This window comes from Bubalus kerabau, chromosome 15 (genome assembly GCF_029407905.1).
Source record: "Bubalus kerabau isolate K-KA32 ecotype Philippines breed swamp buffalo chromosome 15, PCC_UOA_SB_1v2, whole genome shotgun sequence".
Lineage (NCBI taxonomy): Eukaryota > Metazoa > Chordata > Mammalia > Artiodactyla > Bovidae > Bubalus > Bubalus kerabau.
This window is the reverse complement of record NC_073638.1, coordinates 75072434-75095453: the sequence shown is the minus strand read 5'-3', so window position 1 is coordinate 75095453 and position 23020 is coordinate 75072434. Positions and strand designations below refer to the sequence as shown.

At 55.9% G+C, this 23020-nt stretch overlaps 1 protein-coding gene across 1 annotated transcript in view; it reads left to right on the top strand.

Moving 5' to 3' along the window:
* Positions 1 to 20474, top strand: part of ALX4 (ALX homeobox 4) — a 44927-nt gene extending 24453 nt beyond the window's left edge. Inside the window, exons 2-4 of the mRNA XM_055547824.1 lie at positions 7778 to 8088; positions 17361 to 17489; positions 20145 to 20474. Coding sequence (XP_055403799.1) covers positions 7778 to 8088; positions 17361 to 17489; positions 20145 to 20474 — 770 coding nt within the window. The remainder of the gene's footprint in view (positions 1 to 7777; positions 8089 to 17360; positions 17490 to 20144) is intronic.
* The last annotated feature ends 2546 nt before the right edge of the window (positions 20475 to 23020 follow it).

Below are 23020 nucleotides of genomic sequence, written 5' to 3'. Positions count from 1 at the left end.
CTGCAGGCAGATGCTTTACCCCTGAGTCGCCGGGGAAGCCCTGTACTTTGCATATTTTTTATTTTTTAAATAGCATGCTGAAAATTTAAACTGAGGGGCGTGATTTTATGAATTTGAACACGTTCCTGTACAGATCCGTGTACGCACAATCACAGCTGGGATACAGGATCGGATAGTCCCATACACCAGCCCTTTGGGGTTAAAACCACCCCCAGCCCAGCCCCAGGCCACCAGCGATCTGCTGTCTGTCCTGGGACTGTTTGTTTGTTTGTTGTTCAGTCGCTAAGTGTCCGACTCTTCGTGACCTCATGGACTGTAGCCCGTCAGGCTCCTGGGTCCTCCACTGTCTCCTGGAGTTCGCTCAAATTCACGTCCACTGAGTCAGTTACCTTCCCCAGAAAGGCGTGCCATAAACAAGTGGAGCCAGGCACCATATACCTCTGGAGACTGGCTTCTTTTACAGACAGTAATGCTGTCTTTGAGAGTCATCCATGCCATACTTCACATCACTAGTTTGCTCCTTTTATCTCTGAGTAGTATCCCATTGCGTGGCTGTTCCATGGTTTAAAGGACATTTGGGCTGTTTCCAGCTTGAGGCGATTGTGAACAAAGCCACTGTAAATGTTTGCATACAGGTTTGCCCTGAAAAGAAGTGTTTGTCTCTCGAGGGCGAATGCCTAGCAGTGGGATGTCTGGCTCGAGCCATGAGAGTGTGTTTCATGGTATAAGGCACTGCTGCGCTGTTCTCCCACCACTGATGGAAGCGAGTTCCACGCCCTTCAGTTCCTTGATATCGCTTGGTATCATCCAGTTTTATTTCCGTCGCTGTTGGTGTGTAGCCATATCTCATGAATATCCCTAGTAAATAATCTCTAATTGGTAATACATTGAGCTGGTTATTATGTTTGTTAGTTGCTCAGCCTTGTCTGACTCTTTGGGATCCTGTGAACTGTAGACCCCAGGCTCCTCTGTCCATGACATTCTCCAGGCAGGGGAATGGGGTAGCCATTCCCTTCTCCAGGGGATCTTCCCAACCCAGGGATGGAACCTGGGTCTCCTGCATTGCAGGCGGATGCGTCACCATCTGAACCACCAGATGTATATCTTCTTGGGTGAAATGTCCATTCAAATAGTTCACCCATCTACCTGCTAAGTGCCACGCTTTATTCCCATTTCACTAGTTTTCTGCTAATGTGTTTTTTACTGTTGTTCCAGGACCCTGTCCGGGAAACCACATCACATTTAGTCCTCCATGTCTCAGCCTCCTGTGACGTGTGACAGTTTCTCAGACTTGCCTTGTTTGGAGAAGCACGTTTGGGCCTTGGGTGGGTGTGTGTTGGTGGCAGGAGTGCCTACCCCACCTCGTGGGTGGCTGGCTGAGTCCCTGGCCTACCTCTCCTCTTCCGCCTGGCAGTTCCTCCCGGACAGGAACACAGTCCATCTCTGCCCGGTACACACAGATAAGCTCTACGTGTGTTTGCTGAAAGGTCGCCCCAGCACGGGCTCCCCCTTGGGTGTATTTTTTGGGGCCTGGACCTAAAACTCGGGCCATCCAAGCTGAACTCGGGACAGAGCCCAGTGGCAGATAAGGTGGGCTGGGGACGTGATCAATGGCTCACCTTTAACCTCTGCCCCCACCCCCGCACAACTGTTTGGACAGCGATGGGTTTACTCGGTGCCCTTTAAACAGCAGGAAAGGGCCTCACGCTGGCCTGTTTTCTTTAAGGAGATTGCATTGGCGCTGTGCACGCTGCCACAGGGCGTGTGAGGCTGGCTCACCCGAGAACAGGGCGAGTGGTGTGTCCCCCACAAAGCAGATGTTTGGAGGAAAAATAGATATAATCAAAACCATGGAGGATAAAATTACTCCAGCCCCTTAGACAGACGCTCCATACGTCAGAGCGGGTGCACAGCTACACACACACACACACACACACACACACACACACACACACAGCTCATGTCCAGACCCACCCATGGCTGTCTGCAGGCTCACGCTCACTCACAGACACACACAACAGCACACATCCACTGGCACACACGCCCCACTGGTGTGCCTGCCCTTGACCACACAAGCCTGCACACTCCGCAGACCTATCCGCAGGCAACTACACATATGCTGCCCACACCCATTCACAACAGCAGGCTTGTACTGCCTGCCTGAGGGCGCACATCCGTGCACAAGAGAGGGATACACGCAGAGAGGGCTCCAGCATCCTCTCCCCAAATGGCTTCAGAAGCTCATTCTCCTTAAATCACAGTCACAGAAATAATTCTCTTGAAATCACAGTCATGGAAAAAAAAAATTAAGGCGAACTTTGGAAATCTTTCAAGGTCTTTCATGTCAAAAAAAAAAAAAAGGGTTAGACTAGGTTGGAGCAACACCCTAGGATTCAACCAGGATGAGTAGATAGAAGCTAAGGGGCTTCCCTGGTGGCTCAGACAGTAAAGAATCCACCAGAAATGCAGGAGACTTGGGTTAGATCCTTGGGTCGGGAAGGTCCCTGGAGGAGGGAATGGCAACCCACTCCAGTATTCTTGCCTAGGGAATTCCATGGACAGAGGACTCTGGTGGGCTGCAGTCCATGGGGTTGCAAAGAGTCAGACACAGCTGAGCGACTAAGCACGCAAGAGAATGAAGAAAGGCACCCCGTTTCTTGTAGCTCTTAAAATCCAACAGCCAAGGCTGTCCGGCACACACCGGGTGGCCCCAAGAAGAGGCAAGGCCTCCTCCCCAGGAGGAGAACAGGCAGAGGCTCAAGGGTGTCTGTGACTCCTGATGAAGAGTAAGCCTTGAACCAAATGCCGCCCACTCATCGGAAGTGGTCATGGGAGTCTCTGAAGGGTGTGCATCCCTCCCGGGGAGGCAGGCACTCCGGATTCTCGATGTTCTGTGCACAATACATGATTCCTCTGGGTAGTCTGGGATGTATTTCCAGATCAAGACACTCTGGGGGAAGCTGCAGCTCGCGAGGACATTGTCTTGGGCCCCCAAAGCCTGGGACAAAGCCCGCCCAGGGGTCCCTCCCCGCTCTGGGCGGGGCCAGAGACCATGAGGGGCTGCTCCAGGGAGGATGGGGGGAAGCCAGCTGGGCAGGCAGGTGGCCTGGTCCTAACGAGGTCTGTCGTTCAGCTTCATGCCAGCAGTGGATGCCATGTGGCCTCAAGAAGGCGCGCCTGGCAAAGGGGTTAGCTGGGGGTTTCCAGGGGCCTTTCCTGTCTCCTGGCGTGGCAGTGCAGTAAATGCAGAGCCGGTTCCTGGCAGATCCTGGACTGGGTTTCTGGAAACGTCAACTCCAGAGCCCCCATTCAGCGCTCCTCTGTGGCCTCCCCCAGCGTGTCCTGTCCTTCCTCCTCCTGCCTCCTTTCGGTCTGCCTGCTTCCCCTCTTGTCGCTCGGTGATCTCACCTCCTCCTCCTGTTTCAGCTGTCAGTTCCGATGGAGGCACTACCCACTGCATGCCTCTCTTTCATGCGCCCTCACCAGCTTTCTCCATTGTCTCCGAGGATGCGTTTGTTCAGCAGACGTCTCTGCGCGTACCCTGCAGGTACTGGCAGTGGGTACACAGAGGTAGCTGGACAGGGTGAGAGCTCGATAATGTTTGTATTGGCCATTGATTCCTTGGTAACCTCCTGCCTGCCCCATCCTGGGCTGAGCAGGGACAAATGGCCCAAGGTTCCAGCCCTCAGGGAACTGGTTCCCTGAGGAGAAGCTGGACCTTCAGGGTTTGATTAAAACATAGGCAGCAACTAGATGGAGGGGGCCTGTATGATTGCCGCAGTCTGGGAATGCTTCCTGGAGGAGCTGGTGCTTGACTGGACCTTGGAGGTCAGCTGGAAAAAAGGGACAGAGGCAGGTGGACAGAGGAGGAGGTGAGCGAGAGCAAGGAGCTCACCAGTTTCCTTTGTTCAGGAGTGAGTCAGCCTGAGTCTCGGGCCCTCTGTTTTCAGCGGCCGTCTTGTTGAGGAGGGCCTTACGGAGCAAGCCGGATCCTGACCAGGCCCAGGTCTCGGGCCATGGTGCCAAGTCTCTACCCAGCCTCTCTGGATCCTCTAGTTGGAGAGTGCTCTGCTGGCTTTGCCCAGAGCCCAGCACCACCACCCATCCCATCCCTGGCGTTCACCTGTCTCACATGGGCCTGTTAAACTCAGGGCCTCCTACAGAACAGCAGCGAGAGCTGTATTTATTCAGGAGGATGGGACACTCAGAAGCATGGTAGCCATCTCCAGATGTCCACAGGGCTGCCTTGGGGAAAGCCCATGGAGGTTTAGAACCCACGCCAATGAGCCAGACCGCAGGAGTCAGACACAGGCTGGACCTTTGGACAGATGGTCCAGTGGTCCTGGGGCGATGAGCTCCGTCACCAAAGCTTGAATGACAGCGCTGGGTGCAGATGCTTATAGGGTGGCAGGAGGTGGGAACTGATGCCCCCAAGCCTGGCACTTTAGGATTGAGTACCTTGGCTTGTCATTCTAATGGGTTGGGTCAGAACCTTGGGGAATTTTCCTTGCCGTCTCAATTAGGGGCCAAGTCTCAGAACCTAAAGTGAAGTCAGTGAAGCCACTCAGTCATGTCCGACTCTTTGCAACCCCATGGCCTATAGCCTACCAGGCTGCTCTATCCATGGAATTTTCCAAGCAAGAGTACTAGAGTGGGCTACCATTTCCTTCTCCAGGGGATCTTCCCAATCCAGGGATCGAACCTGGGTCTCCTGCATTACAGACAGACGCTTTACCGCCTAAGCCACCTAAAGCAAGAATAATCAAGACTTGAGATTTGGAAGGTTTCGTCCTTCTTCGAGGGCCAGAGAGGCCTCGGTTTGCCAGAATCCCTTCCGTCTTGAAATCTTGAAGCCTTTCTAGTTAGCTGACGTTTGCCTGGACAAATATGCCCCCAGCCTCTCCCCACTCCAGGTCCCAAGGGGAAGGTCCCACTGGAGACTGAGGTGGGAGGGCTGCCCCACAGGGCCGAGATGCCATTCCTGCCTGCTCTCCCCACTGCGGACAGGGCTTGCCTGCTCCCATCGGCACGGGAGGCTCTGGCACTTGGAAGGCGTCGTCTGAGGTCACAGGCAGATTTCGGGAGAGCTGGGATGAGGTAGATCTCCGCACCTTGGGCCTGGGGTCTCCCATGCTGCGCCCCACACCATGCTGTCCCCCCACGCCTACCCTTTCAGTGGGTGGATGGAGGTGGGGAAACTTCTCTACTTGGACGACTGGGTGTTCAGTCAGCTCCACCCGCAGTGAGCCTAGAACCAGCTCAGCGGGGGTGGGCTTCTCCCAGGGGCCACATCCTCACTCTCTCATCCTCGGGGACTGGTTCTCTGCCTCCTTGATGCGCAGACCACACCTCTTGATTACGTGAGGTCCTGGGGATTCCTTCTGGTTTTCCCTCTCTCCCTGGGAAAGGCCCCAAGACCACGGGGTAGAAGTGAAGGACTGACCCAGAGCTGAGAGGCTGTACCCTGTCCCTATTTGCACATTTCTTACTCTCTCTGGCCTCCATTTCCCCCGAATTAACACAAGGAGTTTAGTCCCTACCGTCCCTCGATATTTATAACGTGGAGTTTCCCCTGCTCGGCCCAGCCCCTTTTGCTGTGTGGGGTGGTCCTGAGCCCAGGCTGGATGCCAGAGGATACGGGAAGGGTCCATGGGGTCATGGGATGGGGTCTGGGCAGCAGGGCTTGGGCAGAAGGGGCAGGGGCTGCAGCCACTGCCTGCTCCCCCAGTCTGGCCTCCAGGAGGTTGCATAACAGAGATGTTTATTTTTGGTGAGACTGGGTGGGATTTCTTCTCTTTTAAAAAAAAAAAACCAAAACATAAAACGTATTTGTCTGCCAGGAAGATAAATATCTTTGCTGAAAGCTCTCAGCCCAGCTGCCAGCTGCAGTTTGCATGACGCTGTCACCAAAGCCGTGGCGGTCTGCGTGTGCCTGGACTCACATGGGTGTCATCCGTGGTGCCCAAGGGCTGGCCCCCCAGCCTGCTGGCACCCATGCTGCCAGTGGCCCTGAGGAACAGCCTCCTGAAGCTGCTTCCAGGCCCACTCTGAGCATTCACCTCCACTCCCTTTCCTCACCGCCTTGGGGAGAATGACAGAGGCAGCCTGTCCCTCTCAGCTCCCCAGCAATAAGAGAGCCCCCAGTAAACACAGAGCGCCAGGGAGGAGGGCGGATCCGAAGCTTCGGCCCCAGGATCTGGTCAGAATCAAGGGACCGGGGCTAGAGGCACCGTCCTGACACCTAACACCTGGGGCTCAGATCTATTCCCAGAGGAGGAGACCAAAGGTCAGAATGGTGGAAGCCCACACCGACCACAAATGCTTGTTATGATCAGAGCTTTCACACGTGAAAGGTTTTGTCCGATGCTCCCCACACATGTCTTATTATCCTGTGTGTTATTTCACTCTATAAAAGTCACAGTCCCCAGTGGAATTTGGCTCAGAGAGGGACTCGCACCCCATCCGCACCCACTCCTGGGCTGGGGGGCTCCAGGGAGGGCCTGCCCACTGGGAGGACTCTTCTAGGGCTAGACTCTTCTGCTGCTCACAAGTCTAGACCAGAACAGGGAGCAACTTTACCTGTAAGACGTTTTAATCCCACAGCTACCCTTTGAAAGAAAAGAAGGAAAGAAAGAAAGTGAAGTCGCTCAGTCGTGTCCGACTCTTTGCGACCCCATGGACTGTAGCCCACCAGGCTCCTCCGTCTATGGGGATTCTCCAGGCAAGAATACTGGATTGGGTTGCCATTTCCTTCTCCAGGAGATCTTCCCGACCCAGGGATTGAACCCAGGTCTCCCACATTGTAGGCAGACGCTTTACCGTCTGAGCCACCAGGGAAGTCCCTGTGAGGGAGATCCAAGTATCTGTGCCCTCATTTCATAGAGGGGGAAACTGAGGCACAGAGAGGCTCAGCGAAAGGTCCAAGCACACAGCTCAGGAGTCAGACACGGGGAGGGGGGGACTCACACCCTGAGGCCAGTTGCAGGGCCTGTCCCCTAACCTCTGCCCTGGGGCGAGTGTGTCTGCCCAGGGCACTGACAGGGCTATCTGAATGAGGATGAGCTCGCCCTCCCTGCCCTCCCTCTGTCTCCTCACCTTGACCTGCACTGGCTAACTGGTCCTTGCCAGCTCTGAGCGTCCAGGAATCAGCCGGCAGAGTCCCGTTCTGCTAGACAGCGGTGGCTGTGGGCCCCGGGGCCATGAGCTTTGTGTAAATCTGCTGGGCCTCCCAGCTCAGCATCCTGGGCATGTCAGGGGGAGGACCCCCTATTTCCTTGGTAAACACAGCCCCTGCCTGGAGGGGGCAGGATGCTGAACCCCAAATAGAATTAGGCCAGGCAAGGAGGAGCCTCTCCTCCTCACCCTAAGGCCAGTTGGGCCAGACATGGCTGCTGGCTGAGCTTTTGAGTCTGAAGGACTGAGACAACATCCTCAACAACCAAAGGAGAAGTTCTGGCAAAGGGAGTCCTAGAGGGAGGAGCCCCGGGTCAGTGGGGGCGGAGGGTAAATGTTATAGAGGTCAGATTGGCTTGCCCAGAGTCACAGGACTTGGGTGCTGAAAGGGGCCCATGCTGACGTAATGGGGAAGAGGCTCAGAGAGGGAAAGAAACTTAGCCAAGGTCACACAGCACGTTAATGACATTAGAACCCAGGCCTCCGGACCTTGCATCCCGTGCTTCCCCGAGAAGGGAAACGCAGGGAATGGCTCCCCCGTCCCTCCTACCTCTCGGGCTGGCTTCAGCCATTGCTTTTTTGACTTTGTTTCCTCCCCCTTCAGCCAAAGAGAGCTCCCTGGGTGAGCCAGAGTTGCCACCCGACTCTGACACGGTGGGGATGGACAGCAGCTACCTCAGTGTGAAGGAAGCTGGGGTGAAGGGGCCCCAGGACCGGGCCAGCGCCGACCTCCCCAGCCCAATGGAGAAGGCCGACTCGGAGAGCAACAAGGGCAAGAAGCGGCGGAACAGAACCACCTTCACCAGCTACCAGCTGGAGGAGCTGGAGAAGGTCTTCCAGAAGACCCACTACCCCGACGTGTACGCGCGGGAGCAGCTGGCCATGAGGACCGACCTCACCGAGGCCCGCGTGCAGGTCAGTGAGGGCGCCGGGGAAGGCGGGGAGAGCGGGGCTGGTCCCTTCCACCAGTGGCCCGAGACAGGGCCGCTTGCCCGTCCCCAGGCGCACCAGCCGTAACCAGAGCAGGTCTGCTTTCTTCACCTCAGCTCAAGGAGCTCGCCCCTCGCGCCTCTGCCGTAACCAGAGCAGGTCTGCTTTTGTTCACTTTCCCATCCTGCTTCGTGCTCTGGTTGGCCGGGGGCTGGCGCGGGGCTCCCAGGGAAGGGGCAGGGAGCCCGTCAGCTATGCTTCTGAGTTCTGTGTGGTGTGTGAGTCCAGGCTGTCTCGCGAAGGAGGTGATGACGATGACGGGTCTCTGCTCTGGAAGGCCTACCTCTTAGAAAGGAAACAGGATGAACTTATAAGACATCCATGGCGCCCCATGGGCAGAAACCAAGACAATCCAACTCTTCCCTTTGCCCAAGCTGGCTGCCTCCTCCTCCGTCTTTCAGGTCCCAGCTCAGTATGCCTCCTCTGAGAAGTCTTCCCAATCACCATGACTACTGCCCCTACCATCACCCAACCACCAAAGCACTAATCCCAGCACAAGCCAGCAGAGCCCACCATGGCTCAGCACAACACAACACGCTGCAACCTAACCCAACACAGCCCAGCACAACACAACGTCCCGCAACCTAACCCAACACAGCTCAGCACGGCCCAGCACAGCCCAGCACAAACAAGCACAGCCTAAATCAACACAGCTCAACTCAACAGAGCCCAGCACACCCAACACAGCTCAGCACAACACAAACAACTCAAGTCAACACAGCTCAGCTTAACACAACCCAGCACAGCTCAACACAGGCCAGCAGAACCCAACACAACACAACATAGTCTAAACCAACACAGCCCCACACGACACATACAACCCATCATAACCAAAATCAACACATAACTCAAAAGACTTCAATACAACCCAACACATCTCAACACAGCCCAACACAGCTCAACACAACACAACATAACCCAAATCAGCACAGCTCGACTCAACAGAGCCCAACACAGCCCAACACAACACATACAACCCATCATAACCAAAATCAACACATAACTCAACAGAGTTCAACACAGCCCAACACAGCTCAACACAACACAACACAACATAACCCAAATCAGCACAGCTCGACTCAACAGAACCCAACACAGCCCAACACAGCCAACATAACCCAAACTAACAGCTCAACCCAACACAACCCACATAACCCAACACAATACAACAAAACCCAGCACAGCTCAACTGAACCCAGCAGAACCCAACCCAATGCAGCTCAACACAACCAATCACAACCTAAACCAACACAGCTCAACTCAACAGAACTCAGCACAACCCAACACAATTCAATGCACCACAGTGGAACCCCATACTGCTCAACCCAACCCAACCCAACCTAACACAACTCAACCTAACACAACACAAACAAACCAGGTCACCTTCTACCAGTTGTGCTATTTTATCTTAGAATTTATGATTGGCTTAAATTATGTCATCTGTTTGTCTCATCTCACTAGAATATGATGAGGGCAGGTACAGTCTGATTGTTCATCACTATAATTCCCACCAATTAGAGAAGGCTGAACTAAGATCAGAAAAGGCAAAAAATAAATATATGTGGACCAACTGACCTCCTTTGTCCAGAGAGGTATGTCTCCCCTCCCTGCATGAAATCATAACAAAGGAAAAACCAGAGAGGATGCAAAGTCCTCTAAGCACCCCAACCATAGATGACAAGATAAAGCTCAAGCCTCAGTGTAACACTAAATGAATGCCACGTTCGGCCTGCCTTCCCAGCCCAAACCATGTTGAAATAGCAAATCAAGTGTTTGCAGATAACAGTTTTTCCCTCTCCGGTGGGCTATAGAAATCAACAGCTTAAGAGCAAAGAGGAGTCTTTTTAAAAAAAGCAGCAAGCCAAAAAAAAAAAAGCAGCAAGCTCAGCTGGGGTCCTTTTGGTGCCAGGACTGAGAGCCCTGTTACTCAGCAGACCCCAAGGGTGCCCCTTCTTGCCTTTTTTCACTGAAGAATCTTCTGCAGAGTATTCCTGAAGTGAAGTAAAAGTCGCTCAGTTACGCCTGACTCTTGTGACGCCATGGGCTGTAGCCTGCCAGGACCCTCTGTCCGTGGAATTCTCCAGGCAAGAATACTAGAGTGGGTAGCCATTCCTTTCTCCAGTGGATTTTTTCAACCCAGGGATCAAACCCAGGTTTCCCACACTGCAGGAGGATTCGTTACCACCTAAGCCACCAGGAAAGTAGAGTGTTCCTAAAGTGAAAAAATCTCTCAGTTGTGTCCAACTCTTCAAGACCCCATGAACTGTAGCCTGCCAGGCTTCTCTGTCCATGGATTCTTCCAGGCAAGAATCCTGGAATGGATAGTCAGTTTCCTTCTCCAGGGGATCTTCCCGACCCAGGGATCGAACCCAAGTCTTCCGCATTGCAGGCCAAGTTGTTATCATCTGAGCCACCAGGGAACCCCTACGGTGTCAATAAAAGGCTCACCAGTCTCTGTTTAACAAGGCAGAGACGTTTGTATTAATAACATGGTCCAGAAACGAGATCATCTAAAATGGCTAAAGTGTAAAAGAGACTGGTAGTTGCCAGTGAATACACAGCCATTCAGAAACGACAGGGGACTCTGAACGATCAGCTCATTTACTCATAAATTCCCCAAAGCAAGCTTCCCACCTTATTCCTCTCCAGCTCACAGTGAGTGTTTGGGGAAGGAAGACAGGCAGCTGAGGCCTCACTGTGGTTCCAGAAACCTTCTCACACCCACTGTCTCACCTGAGACTTCTGGTGCCCCAGACTCTGGACAGGAACCCCAGCCTCTGGCCTCAGCTCAGCCAGTGGATTTGAGAGGAGCGTAAGGAGTCGGTGGAGAGAGAGCAGCTGGCTATGGGACGTTCCTGTAGGTGCTGTGTTGATGTGAAGTGAACTGTCCGTTTTCTGTGCGGTATACACGTGTACACGTGTGTGTGCACATGTGTGTCCCTAACAAATGGACAGGAGTGCCCAGGAGTAGAATTCGCTTAGCATTGATAGGATGATCCTTCTGGTACCACACACGAAATGACACTGGAGCATGTTTAACATTCTTCAGGCACCACGATACAGCTCAGGAGTGTTCTCTCTACACACACACACATTTATGCCTACTTCCAAAAAGGAGCTGGGGCAGCTTACACTTAAAAGATTTATCTTCATCCTCAAACAGTAACAGTGTCATGAAATGGGAAGGTAATTATGTCAAAGACCTAGGCTAAGCTAAGGATCCTAGATTTCACTGAGCGCAAATTTCGATGCTGAGCTTCCCAGCCGCCAAAGCGAAAAGGGGAACTGTGATGTGCTGCCTGTCTTATCATCTCAGGGGGAGACCGCAGAATTCTAGAAGGCTAGTGCTGGAGAGGACCACCTCGTTCTCTCATTCGCTATCAAGGAGGAAGAGACCCAGAGGCAGGAAACCGTCACCTGTGACCAGGTGACTCAGGAAAGGTGATGGGGTGGCCGTGCTGAGAACAGAATGAGGGACCCTGAGTCCCAGCCCTTTCCGTGCTTCTTTTCCTGTAGTTTGCCTCACCAGGAACACATGCCTAATTGTTCTGAGACTTTACTTTGTATAAAGGCAGCAGGGTTGGTGGGATTGGCAGGTGCGTCCGACCTCTGGGTTGCGCCTGGCAGTGCCCTGGAGATGGGGGTGAGTGGGGATGGAACCCCCTGCTTGCCTCTGATGAGTTTGCTGGGGGCCCGTACTCAGCTGATGGGAAGCCAGGTGCCTGGCACAGAGTGACGGTGGGGACAGGGACGGGGTCCCCCCACCCCCGAGATGGACCTTTCCTGGGAAGAAACCCGGAGTTTGGAGCCGCTCCAGGGGGCTGCAGGGGCCTCTCTGTGCTGTCTGGGATTCCAATCTACGCAGCTGGTGTCTGAAGACAATAAGACGGAGGCCTCCCCGCTCTGGGCCACCCCGCCCTGGCCCCAGATGGGCTGCGGTTAGCGGGGGCCTCCGCCAAGACGGTTGGTTCCTTGGGGAGAGGCCCATGCTGAGCGGGTCCAGGCCAGGGTGGGCCAGGAGCGGGGTGGTCCTGGGCTGCTGGGACGCACTGAAGGGAAGGCTGGGGCCTCGGTCCCTTCTCCTGCCCAGGGTTGCCCAGTGGAGACAAGCCTGCGGGCTGCAGAGCCTGGGGCCCAGGGCGTCTAGGGGTGCAGCTCTCAGCGCCCCAGGCTCCCAGGGTCAGAAATGGGAGGATGCTCTAGGCCTCGGGGGCCCATGAATGTGAGCACAGATGGGGCCCGGGAGGACACCCCTGCCACCACCCAAGTTTATGCATGATGAGAGTGAAGACCAGGAAGCTAATGGAGCTTAAGCCTTATCTGGGCAGAAAAGCTCCAGCCTCGTCTGCAGGGTGAGGCCCCAGGGAGGAAGGGGCTGGAGGTGAGCAGTTCTGTTCCCCCCAGCCTGCTCCCTACAGCCGTGCCGCCTCCCACGATCTCCATCTTAACCTGCAAAGAAACCCCTCTGCCTGACCCTCTTCACTCCTTCCCAAAGGCCAAGCGCTCTCAGCTGCCTCTCCCCCAGCTCATCTGTCTTCCCAGATAACCCAGGTCGCCCCTCTACCCCGCTCCTCCCCACCCGCCGGCATTCCATCTCCCGCCCCCCACCCCCCTCCCCCCCCACCTCCGCTCTGCTCCTCCCCTCACCCCCAGGCCCCCTTTGCCAGCCCTGTGTGTCTCCCACCGTAGGACCTGAGTCCACAGAAACTCAAGGGGGCGGCCCCCACCATGGTGGCAACCTCACTTTTTTCTAGGCTTCTCCTCAGCCCCGAAGAAAGCAGTCGTATATCTAGATGCTTCCAGTGGGCTTCTCCCCTCCCCCTGGCCTCCCCCCCTGCCCAGAAAACCCTGGGAGGCTGAGGAAGGAGCGGAAAGACTGAGCTAAGCCTGCAGGAAATTAAACATGAAATGAAAACAAGCGCCTCTGATTCATTCTCTCATCCTGCCCCCAGTCCCCCATTCCAGGCCACTGATAAAGGGGGATCCCATTTCAGCATCCCGGAGAGGAGACCCGATCCGCCCTTGGCTCCCAGTGGGCGGCCTGGGCCTGGACCCCAGGAGCCCTGGGAGGAAGGGCCCCCTCCCCTCTCCGCCCCAGGAGGCTCTAGGACAGCAGATGAGGCCCCAGCCCAGGAGGGGATCAGTTCCTGGGGAGGGGGACACAGAAGAGCTGATTCTCCTGCACCAGAGTCAAGATGGGAAACAGTGATGCTGAAAGAAATGCAGGCCGCTTCGGGTGTGTGTGTGTGTGTTTTGTGTGTGTGTGTGATGCTCATGCTTATATACTGGCTGGGAAGGTGCAGTCTCACCCTCCCTTGGGTGTGTGTGTGTGAGTGTGTGTGTGTATTTGTGTGTGTGTATGATGTGTGTGTCTGCATGTTGCGCATGTGTGTATGTTGTATGTGTGTGCTGTGTGTGTATGTGATGCTTGTATAGTGGCTGGCAAGGTGCAGTCTCACCCTCCCTCGGGGGGCTGTGTGTGTGTGTTGTGTGTGTGTGTATGTTGTTTGTGTGTGCTGTGTGTGTTGTGTGTGTATGTGTGCTGTGTGTGTGTATGTGTGGGGTGTGTGTGTATGTGACGCTGGTGCTTGTATACTGGCTGGGAAGGTGCAGTCTCACCCTCCCTCAGGGGTGTGTGTGTATGTTGTGTGTGTGTGTGGTGTGTATGTGTGGTGTGTGTATGTGTAGGGTGTGTGTGTGTTGTGTGTGTCTGTTGTGTGTGTGTCTGTTGTGTGTGTGTGCTGTATGTGTGGGGGGTGTGTGTTGTGTTGTATGTGTTGTGTGTGTGTGGTGTGTGTGTATGTGTGGGGTGTGTGTGTGTTGTGTGTGTGTGTGTGTATGTGATGCTTGTATACTGGCTGGGAAGGTGCAGTCTCACCCTCCCTTGGGGGTGTGTGTGTGTTGGGGGTGTGTGTGTGTTGTGTGTGTGTGTGTGTGTGTGTTGTGTGTGTGTTGTGTGTGTGTGTTTGTGACGCTTGTGCTTGTATACTGGCTGGGAAGGTGCAGTCTCACCCTCCCTTGGGGGTGTTTGGGTGTGTGTGTGTGTTATGTGTATGTGTGTTATGTGTGTGGTGTGTGTGTGTGTGTGTTGTGTATGTGTTGTGTGTGTATGTTGTGTGTGCGTGTGCTGTGTGTGTTGTGTGTGTGTATGTTGTGTGTGTGTGTGTGATGCTTGTATACTGGCTGGGAAGGTACAGTCTCACCGTCCTTTGGGTGTGTGTGGTGTGTGTGTGTGTGTTGTGTGTGTGTGTTGTGTGTGTTGTGTGTGTGTGTGTGACGCTTGTGCTTGTATACTGGCTGGGAAGGTGCAGTCTCACCCTCCCTTGGGGGTGTTTGGGTGTGTGTGTGTGTTATGTGTATGTGTGGTGTGTGTGTGTTGTGTGTGTGTATGTTGTGTGTTGTGTGTGTATGTTGTGTGTGTGTGTGCTGTGTGTTGTGTGTGTTGTGTATGTGTGTGTTGTGTGTATGTGTGATGCTTGTATACTGGCTGGGAAGGTACAGTCTCACCGTCCTTTGGGTGTGTGTGTTGTGTGTGTGTGTGTTGTGTGTGTTGTGTGTGTGTGTTCTGTGTGTGTGTGACGCTTGTGCTTGTATACTGGCTGGGAAGGTGCAGTCTCACCCTCCCTTGGGGGTGTTTGGGTGTGTGTGTGTGTTATGTGTATGTGTGGTGTGTGTGTGTTGTGTGTGTGTATGTTGTGTGTTGTGTGTGTATGTTGTGTGTGTGTGTGCTGTGTGTTGTGTGTGTTGTGTATGTGTGTGTTGTGTGTATGTGTGATGCTTGTATACTGGCTGGGAAGGTACAGTCTCACCGTCCTTTGGGTGTGTGTGTTGTGTGTGTGTGTGTTGTGTGTGTTGTGTGTGTGTGTTCTGTGTGTGTGTGACGCTTGTGCTTGTATACTGGCTGGGAAGGTGCAGTCTCACCCTCCCTTGGGGGTGTTTGGGTGTGTGTGTGTGTTATATGTATGTGTGGTGTGTGTGTGTGTGTATGCTGTGTATGTGTTGTGTGTATGTGTGTTGTTTGTGGTGTGTGTGTGTGTGTGTGTGATGCTTGTATACTGGCTGGGAAGGTGCAGTCTCACCCTCCTTTGGCTGTGTGTGTGTGTGTTGTGTATGTATTGTGTGTATGTGTGTTTTGTGTGTGTGTGTGTGTGTGTGAGATGCTTGTATACTGGCTGGGAAGGTGCAGTCTCACCCTCCCTCGGGGGGCTGTGTGTGTATGTTGTGTGTGTGTGTTGTATGTATGTGTGTTGTGTGTATGTGTGTGTGTGTTGTGTGTTGTGTGATGCTTGTATACTGGCTGGGGAGGTGCAGTCTCACCCTCCCTCAGGGGGCTGTGTGTGTGTATGTTGTGTGTGTGTGGTGTGTGTGTGTGTGGTGTGTGTGTGTGTGTGTGTGTGATGCTTGTATACTGGCTGGGAAGGTGCATTCTCACCCTCCCTCTCCACCCCCTCCCTCCCCACACCAACATGAGCCACACCTACCTTTTTTTTACTTCTTTCTTCTGAAAAAGACAGCTGGAAGGGAGCTAAACCAGGGCAAAGTCCTCTGAAAACTCCGTGACAGCGCTTGCCCTCCAGCTCGCCTGCAGCCCTCGGAGGCACAGCCCCCGGGAAGCCGGCAGCACAGATGCCGGCCCAGTTTCCAGATGCACAAACAGAGGCCCGTGGAAACGCGGGGCAGTCCAGCGGGTGCCCATGGGCCCCGCGGGGGGCGGGCCAAGCCCCCCGGCCCGGCTCCGCCGCCCTCCTTCCAGGAAGCTCCATGCCCTGGGCTGTGGTGCCAGGGGCGTGCCCTACACCAGAGTCAGTGGGCAGGTGTGCGACGAGCTGCCAGGAATCTCCCTCTGAGGAGTTCTGGAGCCTGCCTGTGAGCCAGCCTGAAGTCAAGCCTGCTCACGCCCTCTCTCCCATCCTCCCTGGTCCCCATCACCCTCTCCCCAGACCTCAAGTCACCTGCAGGGGTGGCAGACCCCAAAGCCAGCTCTTGCCCACGAGCCTTGGGAAAGTTCTCAGCCTGCCAGAAACGCTCCTGCAAAGGAAGCTTCCATTAAGCCCAATAGCTTTTGTTTGAAGGTTCTCAATTTTTTTCCTAAGTATGATAAAATAAACAAGACCCCGGCTCATACACCTGACTCAGAGACCACACTCCCCTAGAGGTCCCCTGGTCAAGCCAATGTGCCACCCCCATGCTGAATGACAGCTGGGCCTCCTCTCCTCCCTGGCATCACGCTGCTCTTGGGGCCTGAGATTGCAGCAGCTTCCTCTCTTCACCAAGGTGACCCTCCCATTCGGGGGCCCCTACCATCTGACTCCACCATCCTTCCCCTCCCATCACTCTCCCAGCTGGTGGCGTGGCCGGGCTGTTTCTAAACTCAGCCTGGACTTCTGTCCCTCCAGCCCCCACCTTCCCTCCACAAAGCTGTCCCTGACTGTCCTCCAACAGCTCGGCTAAAGCCCTGTCTCCCAGAGAAGCTGTAACTCAGGGGGTCCAGATTCTTTCCACAAAAGGCTGCATGGCGGATTCAGGAAGTGGAAAACAATGGAAAAACCACACGTGTGTGATCCTCTGTGCGTGCTTAGTCTCTCAGTCTTGTCTGACTCTCTGTGACCCCGTGGACTGTAGCCCACCAGGCTCCTCTGTCCATGGGATTCTCCAGGCAAGAGTATTGGAGTGGGTTGCCATGCCCTCCTCCAGGGGCTTCCTGGGCCAGGGATCGAACTGGCATCTTATTATATCTCCTACATTGGCGGGCGGGTTCTTGACCACTTGGCCACCAGAGAATGATTCTCTGGTGAAGCTTTCACGCCTGTCATCAGATTCGGCCGTAGTCTGTGGCCCCAGAGGACTCGGCCGCCCCATGTCAGGGCTGGTTAGTTGACCTCCGAGATGACTGGTGACGTGTTCTGTGCGCATGTGACACTTGCCTGCTCTGGGTTCTGAAGCTCAGAAAAAGGAACCTATTGGCCCGAAGTCGCGCCTACGACTGGGGTGTGAACTGCCTTCCCGGCTCTCAGCGTCGATCCTTCCAGATTGTCAGCTCTTGAGCACAGAGACCAAGGCCGGTGTGTTATCTGTAGCCCCAGAGTCTTGACCTTATAACTACAGCTGGAGGGGCTCGAGGGCAAGGTTGGTGCTGTCTCGAACACGGGGGCCCCAGCTCCAGGCCTGACCCCGGCAACAACTGCTCTGTCCTGCAGGTCTGGTTCCAGAACCGGAGGGCCAAGTGGAGGAAGAGGGAACGCTTTGGGCAAATGCAGCAGGTTCGGACCCACTTCTCCACGGCCTATGAGCTGCCCCTCCTCACCCGAGCGGAAAACTATGCCCAGGTGAGTCCCTGCCCCCAGCTGCCTGCTCTGGGGCCCTTAGGAGGAGCACCTTCCCTGGAGAGAGAGCTTGGGGCTCTAAGTCCCCGCTTCAGGCCCGTTCCAGGAGTGCGCTTGTGTCTCCAGGATGTGGGAGGCCCAGAATTCTCTCTGCCCCCCCATAAGCGTTGACCCAGCCTTGGCTGGACTTTAGGGAAGGGGAGACTGGGGGAGGAGCTTGAGAATGACTTTTCCTTCGGCCACTTTGGTGACGGGCATCGGAACCGAGGAATGCTGAAGGCCAGGGGCCCTCCAGGCCACCGGGAGCCACCCAGAGTGTTTCCCAGAAGGGGTTCCTGATGGTTGGAGGATGTGAGTGAGGCAAGGCTGGAATGAATGTGGGATTCTGAGACCCAGGATTTAGGCTGTCATCCCAGCTCCAGAGCTTTCTCCCTTCAGGCAAGTCACACGTCTGAGCCTCAAGTTTCTTCACCTAGGAATTGGGTATTTTAAAAGCACCACTTCCCTGGCCAGTGGTTAAGACTCTGTGCTTCCACGGGCGGGGGGCCTCAGGTTCAACCCCTAGTCGGGGAACTAAGATCCCACATGCCACATGATGTGGCAAAAAAAAAAAAAAAAAAAAAAAAGCACCTGCCTCAACTCTTTCACAAGGTTGTTGGAAGGTCTACGTTAGAATGTGCAAAAGTGCTTTGTGAATTACATGGTTTTAGGAAGGTTGCTTCATATGTCTGCGGCTCTCCCAGGTGTCTGGCCCATTTCTTCCCATCCCTTCCAGAGCGTCTTCTTCCACGGCTGTCCGTCAGTCCCTCTTCCTGGTGGCACTTGGGTCCTCAGTGGGATGTCAAGGGACGGGAAGCGATGCGGGTGAAGTCAGGCAGCCAGGACCCTTGGAGAGGTGCATTTGGGGCTGACTCCCATCCTGACGCCCCTCAACCTGCCCTGCAGAGGCGGCCGGTTCCTCCCTCTCAGGCCTCCTTGTGCTGTGGCCTCCGCCTTCTGCTCCAAGCCTGGGCCCGCCCCGCAGCGAGCCAGGCCATAGGCTTTCCTAGGCCTCCCTTTCCTCTCACTCTCCTGGAGCCGAGATAGCCCATGGTCCCTGGGTACCCAACGGGACCCGTGCTGCCCCTGCCGCCCCGAGGATTCACATGGCAGGGGCAGGGGGCAGGCCCAGGATGAGGCTGGGGAATGGAGGGGGGGTCTCCTGCACACACACCACCTGCATCAGCTCGCACCCCACCCATATCTTTCTCTTCTCTCTCCGTCCCCCCAGCCAGCCTCCCTCTGTCCCCGGGAGGATGGACCTCCAGTCCGGACTCCCTGGTCTTGACCTCTGCTGCCCAAGCTTACACGCCAGAGGGGCTCATGCTCATTCTTTCCATGCAGCACCACACACCACATCCCCTAGGCCTCTTGAGAGAGGGGGTCCCCATCACCCAAACCTGCAAGCAGTTCTTGTTGTCACTGCAGTCCCCATGGCATCTGGGGGCATGGCCCCCTTGTCACTCCTTTTATTACAGACTTCTCTGAGTGTACTCCAAACGCTGGGGGCAAGGGGCAGGCCGGCAGAAGCTGCTCCAGGACCACGGAGAAGCCCTTTCACGTGCCGAGAGGTGCATCATCTCCTCCAGCCCATCCTGCCCACCAACCCCCCAGCCTCCCATCACCCAGGAGAGATGCATTTCTGGCTGAGTCTCCAGCTCTGCCTCCCCATAAATGCTGGGGGAAAGCGGGGTCTAGAGCTGGAAGCTGGGGAAGGGGAAAGGATTTTAGCTGCGCAGATAGAAGACAAAGTGTCCAGTTCAGCCTCTCACCTGCTGCCCGAGCACCTTCCACCTCCTCCACCTGTCTCTGCCCCAGCCCGGAGCCTGTGGGCATCCCGCCTGGCTCTATCCATCCATTTACCACCTCCCAAGGCAGACCTTTCAGACCCTGAGTTACTTCTGAAGCCTCAAGGGCACTGGCCCCTAGGACTTCCACTACTGACCTTGGCTTCTGAGAGAATTGAGGCCCCCCCGACGTCCACTCTCAGAGTGGACAGCCTCTGAGCCCACGTTGCCAATGCCAGAGCTCTCTGAGCTCGTGTCCCCTCCCACTGATCAAGTCTCGAGGGTGCGCTAGGCCTGGGGAGGAGCCGGAGCGGGGTGAGGCCCAGGTGCTGACCTTACGTGGGTCCATGGATGGAGAAACAGAGTCTGCCTCTGTGTCTAAAATCCGGGGCTGCCTGAAATTCCCTGGCGGTCCAATGACGAGGACTCTGACTGCAGGGGGCACAGGTTCGATCCCTGGTCAGGGAACTAAGATCCTGCAAGTGGTGTGGTCAAATAAATAAACAAGATCAGGGGCTGCCCTCAGCTGGTGAGCCGTGCCCCAGGACGACCCTTTCACTGGACTCTTGATGAAATTCGGAGTTCAGTGCTTAAAACAGAGTTTCTGTCCACTGCTCTCCTGGACCTGGGAACGCAGGAACCAGAGCATAAAACCCCGAGGCTCCTAGGGGGCTAGGTGGCCAGGCAGGTTTGGAAAGCCTCCCAGGTAAACACTCAGGAATGGTTTTATCATCAGGACGGGTTCGTAAGTGAACAGAGGTTCCCCGTGTGGGACAGGAGGGCACCCCCGTGTCCCGCCAGCCTGTGACACGTCTCCCTCCCCTCTCCCCAGATTCAGAACCCATCCTGGATCGGCAACAATGGGGCCGCCTCGCCCGTGCCGGCCTGTGTGGTGCCCTGTGACCCGGTGCCCGCCTGCATGTCCCCTCACGCCCACCCCCCCGGCTCCGGGGCCAGCGGCGTCACCGACTTCCTGAGCGTCTCGGGGGCTGGCAGCCACGTGGGCCAGACGCACATGGGCAGCCTGTTTGGAGCTGCGGGCCTCAGCCCGGGCCTCAATGGCTATGAGCTCAACGGGGAGCCGGACCGCAAGACTTCGAGCATCGCGGCCCTCCGCATGAAGGCCAAGGAGCACAGCGCGGCCATCTCTTGGGCCACATGACAGGGCCATCCCGCCCCATCCCTGCGCCCTTCCCTGCCCTGGGGCACTGGCCACGCCCATGCTCCCCAGGCCCCCGGGCCCCCCACTCAACTCCCCTCTTAGGCACCTGGCCTGGGCCCAGGGGCCTGACCCTCAGCACTTTCAGCCGCCCCAAGTCTGAGGCCCCCGGGGACTGTTGGGAGGGAAGGGGGCAGCGGGCACCGAGGCCAGGCCCCCCCGCTCCCGGCCAGAGGCAGTGGAGGCAGCCAGGTGGCACGAGTTTTGCAGCTTTGCATCCATTATAAGCTGAAGACCCTTTCTTCCCACTCCTGCTCCTCCGCCCTGCCCGGTTTGACCATAGAGTCGAGGCTAGATTCCCACCTGGACCAGCTGTGGCTACGGTGCCGTCAACGTCCGTCCTTCCCTCTGCTGTGTGGTCCCTGATCACCAGCCCAGTGACCGTGTCTGGAGAACAGATGCCCTGCCCAGTCAGCCTCTGCCATCCCATCTCCTGTGCTCTCCCTCAAAGCCCATGGACTCCAACCTCCTAGACCCAAAGCATCCACCTTGCCTTTACCCTGGACGCGAGGAGCCCCCGTCCTGCTGACTGTCCCCTGTGCTGGACGCACTCGGAGGGACTGGGCAGAGAGAGAGAGGAGCTGGAGCCGAAGGAGCCCACCATCACCCAGCCACGCTGGACCCCTTGGACCCCGAGGCTCCGGATCTGGGTGAACAGTGCAGGGAAGGAGACCCGCCGCCCGCGGCCCCCACGGTGCTGGAAGCACACTTCTAGGAGCCGAGAGGGCTGCAGGGAGGCGTCCTGGGGAGGCAGGGGCTCGTGCACACACGTCGGCTCTCCAGCCGCCTTGACGCCCCACCTCAGGCAGGATGATGGTGGCAGGGGGCAGGTCTGGGTAGCTTTGTTCCCTGTCCAGTCTGGCCCCTCCAGGTGGAATCTGAAGATCCTGGTCACTTGCTGGGGCTGCTGGGCCAGTGTCCTGGTGCGGAAGGACTCGCACCTTGACACAGCCGCTAGGGCCTGGGGGCACGGCGCCAGAGGGTCCAGAGCGGGTTGCGGGGTCTGGCAGATGACAAGGGCACACTCACCCGGCCTCCGGGCACCAGGTCGGCCCCCACGCGGCCTCAGACAGCCTTCCCGGTTAGCGGCCTCCTGCGCCACACCTGCCCAGAGCCTTCTGTGCAGTCCTCTGGGCATAGGGCAGAAAGTGCCTGACCTGGCAATACTGCCCTGGGGCATGGGCGACCCCAGCCCCTTGTTCTGGCCTCCAGAGGGCTCACGTGGGGCTGAGCTCCTTGGGGTCGCTTGCTCTGTTCTGGACACAGTGCTTTCTGGAAGCCAATCTCCCTGCCTGCAGGAAGGGGCCTCCTTCTCAGGGGGGGCTCTGTTTCCGTCTGACATGCAGCCTGCAGCTTGAGTTTCAGCTCCAGGGCCCAGGGGTCAGCTAAGCTCGGGGCATCGGGTACCCATCCTCCAAGGCCGGCCTTTTGAGCGCTGGGAGGCCCCCTTGCAGGTATCCCTGAGGAGAAGGGCCTTCTTTTTATCCCTTCTACCCCAATCCTGTCGGTGAGGAGAGCTAGGTCTACCAGGCCCAGGGGCCTGGACTCAGCACAGCGTCTTGGGTGGGTGGGTAGGGGTGAGGCCCTCCCCCTTTGACCTGCTTAGGTTTTTGGGGACGTGGCCATCTCCAGCTGTGTCTCAAGTCCTCATGTGCTCTGGAAACAGGACTATGGAAGGAGCTGCCCTTGACCTCCCCCTAGTAAGAGTCAGACCTCTTTGGGAATCGTAGCTCTAAAGTTGATCTTCTCGAAGTGAAAAGCGTCTTGGACATTGAATTGAATGTTCTTGGAGACTTAGCTTTAAGTGTTTTCTATGTTTGAGGATCTGGGAATAACTCTTAGGAAGCCTTTTCTAGTTCTAAGCTTAGCTGAAACAACTCAAGACTCCCAAAATCTGGGAAAAGGAAGGAAGAAATGGCTTCAGAATGGAGATAATCCCCCCAGTTCCTCCTTAAATGTCATCATGGCTGGAAAGACCTGGGAGGTATGTTCTCACCTGGGTGAGAATCAGACAGAGAGAGAGAACCAGGATAGACACCGAGGGGGAGGGAAGGGAGAGACACGGCTCTTAAGTGGAACCTTCTGGAAGGGACTTCTGGCGATCAGTTCCGCTGTGTGTCTGCTTTCCACCTGGGCCAGACTTCAGTCAGGCAAATTCCACCCCAAAGCTTGAGAAGAAAAATCTTCTGATAGAAGAAGGCTCTTTGGCACTGACCGCCTGTCCCACCAACACAGCTAAGTATTTAGGATTAAAATGTCGGCATGAAACACCTCTGCATCTCCCTACGGGCAGCTGCCCACCCCTAGGCCTGCCTGACACTCCAACAATCACAGAATCGCCGAGCGGGAAGGGATCAGAAAACTTCTAGCCTGCCGAATCCCTTCACAACGGAGATGACCCCAGTCCCCAGTGGGGAAGGTGATCATCCTGAGCCACGTTTCACTTGAGGCAGAGCTAAGAGAGGGGCTCTGATGACCGATGCTGCGTG